Raw genomic sequence first — 7330 nt, forward strand, 5'->3', positions numbered from 1 at the left:
TTTCACCAGTTTTATGCTTGAGCTAGATTTCACAGTCACGCCCTGCTTTCCCCAAGTTGCAGAGGGCCATTCACTCTTTGTGGTGCATTACTGGGTTTTGCAAATCAGATTGCCTAAAACCAAGCTCAAAAGTTGTTGTAGGGCAAGTCTAGACAGGGCTACTAGGATGGGTTGGGTGACTTAGTGGGAGACTGTGGGCTTCTGAAGTATCCTGTGACCTTGGGAAGGTGTTCTGGTTTTCTAGTGCTGCTCTGACAGGAAACATACCACAGATGGGATGGCCTTAACAAACAGGAGTTTATTCTTACAATTTGGAGGCGTTAAGTCCAAGTTCAAAGTACAAGGCTCTAGGGGCTGGGTGAAAGCCCCTCAGCCTTGGGCTTCAGCTCTCCCTCTAGCTCCCGGCCCGCTGGAGCTAGAGGCATTTCTTCACTCAGACAGCTGCTGGCTGCTGAGGCTGTCAAGTCCAAGGTTGACAAGTAAAAAGGCACAGTCCTGATGTCACCAAACCACACCACAGGCCATTAACTCAAGTCCATTTAAGTCCCAAGGTCGGCAGAGCATGGCAGGCTGCTGAATGACATGGCTACGTGCAGGGTCCACGCGTGCCATAAGCCAGAGACCATTCCCAAAGCTGCTTCTTATATACAGGAAGCAGACCACATTCCCAAAGCAGCTACTCAGCTGCTTGTGGTAGATCCCACCATGGAGTTGATTGCCAGTCTCATCATGGGGAATAACTACCACCAGCTGTCCAGCCACTCAACCAGGCCCAGCCAAGTTGACACACAACATAACCACCACAGAAGGGAAGGAGTAGAAAGGTGGAAGACGGATAGCAATGTTTCCAAAACAAATTTTGCTCTTTGAGTGACTGTATTCCACTCTGGGAATGACATGTAAGTCAGGTCTCAAGTCAGTAGTAAATTGGGGTTTTGTGGGAGTTTGATGTTTTTCTAATATTGGGGACTCACTTTAAGGAAAAAAATGCACAACTATGAATATAAATTTAGGTATAGGGCTTTGGAAGGGGACAAGGAAGGCCTATGAAAGTGAAGTAGGTCAATGAAAATATGGCTGTGTTGGGGAACAACTTTGGCAGAAAATCTGTGGTTTTCTGAATATTCACTCCTTGTTTATCTATTTATCAAAGTACCTATTTTTGGAACAGGTGGACATACCCCAGACTGTTGACTCTGTAATCAAATGTTGGGGTCTGAAAATCTTAGGCAAGTACTCAGAACTAGTTATTTATGACATAGTTGTTATTAAGTGCTGTCAGGTTGATTTTTACTTATAGTAGCCTCATGGGACAGAATACAACTGCCCCACAGGGCTTTCTAGGCTGCAATCTTTATAGGGGAAGATCACCAGGTATTTCTCCTGTGCACTAAATTATTTTTGAATAGATATTTATTGAAGGACTGTTGAAGTTCTTGGAGGACTAGGCAGTGAACAAATGTCAGGATCGGAGGTGGAGAGTCAAGAATGCATTAGCTGTATTTTGGAATGTTAAGATATATTTATAAAACTTCATTTTCTTTCATAAGGATGCTGTTGTGGCAAACTAGTGTCAGTGACGTGCACTTCTGAACATTTGGCTGGACAAAAGTCTAGACATATTTGCACTAACGCTCTTGAATATAAAATAGTCATAAGGGTGACTAAAAGTCACAAAGTTACTTCCAAAGTTAGCACACTCCTGGTTCACTGGATAATTCTTTTGACTTCCTCAGGAAAAAAAAAAGTATAATAAAGGGAAAAAAATCTATCATTTAAAAACCATTCTGTGAAATCTAGTTATACCCTATAAATCTTGTACAAGTTCATATGCCTGGAGCAAATACAGAGTGGCTTTCTTGAGAAGTCTTTAGCATGTTTATTTATTTATTTTTTTACCATCCAACCCAGATCAACTACAATAAAAGATAAGGATATGGACTTTCCTCAGGTAGAACAGCAGATTTACTTCTGGATCAGCATTTTCTTCTTTCACCTATGTTATGAAATGAGATAAGGGATTTTAGGAAGAGTATATCAACATATTATGGCAATCCTGTTGTTTTGGGAACAAGTTTTTTGACTCTGGTGGTGAAGTGCCTAAAGCATTTGACTGCTAACCGGAAGGCTGGCAGTTTAAAACCACAAGCCACTTCTCGGAAGGAAGATTGGGCAATCTACTTCTGTAGAGATTAAAAAAAAAAAAAAAAAACCAAAAAACAAAAAAACCCAAACTCACTGCCATCAAGTCAATTCAACTCATAGCAACCCCTCCTTGGGTTTCTGAGGTGGTATCTCTATAGAAGTAGATTGCCCAACCTTCCTTCTGAGGAGTGGCTAGTGGGTTTGAACTGCTAGCCTTCTGGTTAGCAGTCAAATGGCTTAGGCACTACGCCACTGCCTTGGAAACCCGAGGAGGGGCCTCTATGAGTTGGAATTGACTTGACAGCAGTGAGTTTGGTGTTTTTCAGTAGTTTTACAGGATGTGGTAGTTAAGGTTTTGTGTCAACTCAGCTAGACCAGGTTTTGAGCAGGTTGGGCAGCTGCTTATAGGTATTCCCCATAATGAGACAAGTAATCAGCTCCACGGTGGAATCTGCCACAAGCAGCTGAGTAGCTGCTCTAGGAATGTAGTCTGCTTCCAGTATCTAAGAAAAAGTTTTGGGACTGGTCTGTAACTTTTGACATACTTGAATTCTGCATGTAGCCAAGTCATTGTTCAGCAACTTGCCATGTTGTCTGCCGATCTTGGGATTCTTAATGGGCATGAATCAATGGTCTTTAATGTGATTTGGTAACATTTTTACTTGTTGACCTTGGGTTTGTCAGCCTTAGCAGCCAGCAACTGCTTGAGTGAAGAAAGCCTCCAGCTCCAGTGGGCCAGAAGCAAGAGGCAGAGCTGAAGCCCAAGGTTGAGGGGCTTTCACCCAGCCCCTAAAGCCTGGCACTTTGAACTTGGACTTTTAGCCTCCAAAACTGTAAGAGAATAAACTCCTGTTTGTTAAACTCACCTATTTGTAGTTATCTTCTTCTAGAATGGTGCGAAGCAATCAAAACACAGGGAAAAACAATATATAATACAGGGGGAAAAAATTACACAGAAAACCTTTTTAAACCTTGGAACAAGAATTCTGATGAAATTATGGAACATTATTTCAATGTCTCTGAATTTTTCAATATATATGATAATTGTAAATTCTGAATTGTTTTGCCTCAGACCAACCTGGAAAGAACCCGGTTTGCAAAAAGATACATAGATTCCAAAATTAGTTCATATAAGTAATGGCTATAGAAAGTTATTAAAAAAGTTAGTCAGATTTCCTAAAATAAAGGTTTTTTTTTTCTCTATCTGTGCCACTAATGTCATGAGAGAGCCACTCTTGTTTCCTCCTCAGTGAACTGCAGGTGCCACTTTGTGAAGGAAAAGAAGAAGGGGCTTGAATCTCAGCTCTGCTGGTCTGATTGTGCTTCAAGCTGTTACTGCCAATAGATCAAAGCTGGCACTTGAGATGGAAGCTATCTGCCTTTCTCAGCCCTGCAGTTACCCAGGCTATTCTCCTGTGTACAATCAGGCAAGATTGGAAAGGGAGGTCAGAGAGAAACTTACACAGAAAGGTAGCAATTAATCCCAGAAAAAGAGGATATAGCAACTGAAAGAGATAATAACTGAAATAAGAAACACAACAAGGATTAACTCACAGATTTAATCAGGCAGAAGAAAGAATCAGCAAGTTAGAGGATAAGAGAGTTAAAACCACAGACACTGAAGAGCATTAAGAATGGAGGCTCCAGAAGGCTGAACACAGTTAAGTGGAAATATTGTACAAAGCAAGAAATCTAATATATGCATGATGGGGATTCCAGAGCTCTGGTGGCGTAGTGCCTAAGGCACTTGACTGCTAACCAGAAGGCTGGCGGTTCAAACCCACCAGCCACTCCTTGGAAGGAAGGTTAGGCAATCTACTTCCATAGTGATACCACCTTGGAAACCCAAGGAGGGGTCGCTATGAGTCGGGTCCGACTCGATGGCTGTAGGGTTGTCCAGAGCAAGGATGAATGAAGAAAATCAAAGACTTATGGAAACAATTAGTGCAAGGGACTAGTGGACCACATGAACTTCAGCCTACATGACCTTGAGACCAAAAGAACTAGATGGTGCCTGGCTACCACTGTCAACCATTTGTAAAGGGTTCAAAATAGAGGATCCTGGATAGAGTGGGAGAAAAATGTAGAACAAAACTCAAAATCATAAAAATGACCAGACTTACTGGTCTGGTAGACACTTGTAAAACCCCTGAGACTGTGGCCTGTAGTCACCCTTTGGGCCTGGAATTGAACTTATTCCCATGGCTTCCAGCCAAACAATAGACAGGCCTACAAGGTGAATAATTACACGAGGTAGGTACACTACTTAGAACAGTCAACCATAGACGATCAGTAGGGCAGCATTTGCACAGGGAAATAGCTCAGAGGGCAGGAATGCATAGGAAAGAAAGACACCAGAAAAAGAAAACCACAGGGAGGAAGTGCGAAGAGAGCTTTTACCTTATGGGGATTAGAATCAATGTCATGAAACAAAATGTATATTAACTGTCAAAAGGAAATTGAATTTGCTCTGTTAACTTTTACTCAAATCACACACACACACACACACACACACAAAGCACAAACAGCAAAAGACAAATAAACAAATGGGACCTCATAAAAATGAAAAAAACTTTTGTTCATTAAACTACTTTACCAGAAATGTGAAAAGACAAGCTGCTTACTGGGAAATACATGGGAAACCATGTATCTGACAAGAATCTAATAACCAAAAATATATATACAACTTTGACAACCTATCAACAAAGTGACAAATAATCCAATCATAAAATGTGCAAAAGACTTGGACACATATTTTACCAAAGAGGATATTCAAATGATCACCAAATGCATGGAAAGATGCTCTGTGTCATTAGCCATCAAAGAGATGCAAATCATAAAAAAATAAAAAATACTAGATGCCAATCCAAACCACAGTCAGAAACCATTTCACTCCCACTAGGATGGCTAAGGAAACAAAACAAAACAAAACAAAAACAACAACAGAAAATAACAAATACTGATGAGGATGTGGGGCAATTGGAAGCCTTATCCATTGCCGGTAGGAATGCAAAATGGTTGAGCCAGCCATTGTGGAAAACAGTGGTGGTTCCTCTAAAACCTAAAAACAGAACTACTATATGAACCACCAATTTCACTGCTAGGTATATACCCAAAACACCTGGAAGCAGAGACTCAAAAAGAGACTTGTACACCAATGTTCATTGCAGCACTGTTCAAAATAGCCAAAAGGTGGAAACACCTAAATGCCCATCAACAGATGAATGGATAAACAAAATGTGGTACATGTATACAAGAAAATACTACTGAGCCAGCAGGAGAAATAAGTCTTGCTACATGCTACAGTGTGGATAGAGAAGACATGCCGAGTGAATTAAAACAATCTCAAAAGAGCAAGTATTGTACAACCTCACTTATATAAAAAAAGACAACCAAAAAACCCAAACTCACTGCCATAGAGTCAATTCCAACTCATAGTGATCCTATGGGACAGAGTAGAAGTGACCCACAGGGTTTCCATGGCTGTAACTCTTTACAGAGGCAGACTGCCACGTCTTTCTCCCATGGAGTGGCTGGTGAGTTCAAAAGGTCTGCCTTGAGCACCATGCTTTTTTCAGAACTCTCTCTGTGGGATCAAATTGACAACAGCAACTCAAAAGATCAGATAGGAGTCTTTGGGGCAGTGAGTTTATGTTAGAGAGGAACAACTCAGAAAAGGAGGGTGGGAAGGGTTGTACAACTTGAAGAACATAATCAGAGTCACTAAACTGCACATGTAAAACCTATTCAATTGGCGCACATTTTGCTGTATATATTCTCAACAACAATGAAATATATAAAATTTAGGGAAAAAAATTTAAAAAGAAACAACAGGAAACTTATGATACAATACTTTTAGTGTATCCTTATAGCAACCCTATAGGACAAGAGTAGAACTGCCCCAGAGGGTTTCCAAGGTATGAAAGGAGCTCTGGTGGCACAGTGCCCAGGGCATTTGACTGCTAACCAAAAGGTTGGTGGGTTAAACCCACCAGCCACTCTGTGGAAGGAAGATGGGGTAATCTCCTTTTGTAAAGATTTACTGCCTCAGAAACCCAGTGGGGGTTGCTACAAGTTGCAATTGACTTGATGGTAGTGAGGTTTTTTTTTTTTAATCTTTATGAAAGCAGACTGTCACATCTTTCTCCCATCTCTTTAGGTGAATAGCCAAATGCTTAACCACAGCTCCACCAGGGCTCCTATTGGGATAGGCTAGCCATTAAGAATTGTCACATCTTATCTGCAATGGAGAAAGTAACATCTGGCCAGGGTGGAGACACTTCAAGTCTCTATGTTAATTGACCAGCCTGAGGTCATTCACTGAGGCAAAACAAAATCATTTAAAAGTGCTCTGCTATTATCATCAGAAGAAAGGTTGGCAATCTACTTCCCTAGTGATACCACCTCGGAAACCCAAGGAGGGGTCGCTATGAGTTGGGTCCCACTCAGAGGGCACATAACAAGAACAACAACTGCTATTATCATCCTCAATGTCATATATGTCTTCTATTAAAATAGCATTGATGAATCCAAGTAAAGCTGATATCCAAATAAAGACTTTTCTCCACATAGTTTTCCATATCTGTGTCCTGAATTCATGCCCATTGTAACAAATAAAATTAAGAGTTTATTACTGAATCCAAAAGAAAGATAAACAGTAAGCAAAAGTCCCTGCACTTTAATACTTTTGCACCAACTACTCTATATGACTTGAAAAAGACAAAAGAGGGAGATTAAAGCAATAGGAAAGAGTGTCATAGTAAAAAAAAAAAAAAAAAAAAAAGCTTGGCTTTTATCCTTGGTACTGGAAAATTCATATTAATCATGTCATAACTTACCTTTCTTCCATTCACAAAAAAAATCAATTCATTAGAATTGTGGAGGGAAGGCATCAGTCCAGGAAAAAAAGTGCCTCCAAAAGGAGAGAATAGCTTTATAAAAAAGGAGCAATCACTTAGACACCTGGATAACCCCAAGCTGGCAGCGGCAGACGGACACAGGTGCTTTATAGTCACGCAGGCTGACACGCTCACCAACCACAGCTGGCCTACCTGACGGTCTCAGCAACACTTCATATGCAAAGTTCTTGGCTACACCCTATCTTTTTCTTCCCAATATGCAAGTCAAGTCAGTTTCATCCCTTGTTCCCTGTGGAGTGCAAAACTGGTTTCTCCTGGGGAATGTG

General features: G+C 40.9%; 1 protein-coding gene across 1 annotated transcript in view; it reads right to left on the bottom strand.

Annotated features, from left to right (window-relative positions):
* The window catches only part of LOC103193027 (aldehyde oxidase 4-like), an 84818-nt gene extending 77781 nt beyond the window's left edge, over nt 1-7037 (bottom strand). Inside the window, 2 exon segments of the mRNA XM_042783581.1 lie at nt 1918-1996; nt 6984-7037. Coding sequence (XP_042639515.1) covers nt 1918-1996; nt 6984-7037 — 133 coding nt within the window.
* Between the last annotated feature and the right edge of the window lie 293 nt (nt 7038-7330).

This window comes from Orycteropus afer, unplaced genomic scaffold (genome assembly GCF_000298275.1).
Source record: "Orycteropus afer afer isolate SDZICR_OR568_19922 unplaced genomic scaffold, OryAfe1.0 scaffold00002, whole genome shotgun sequence".
In the NCBI taxonomy this organism is placed as follows: Eukaryota; Metazoa; Chordata; class Mammalia; order Tubulidentata; family Orycteropodidae; genus Orycteropus; species Orycteropus afer.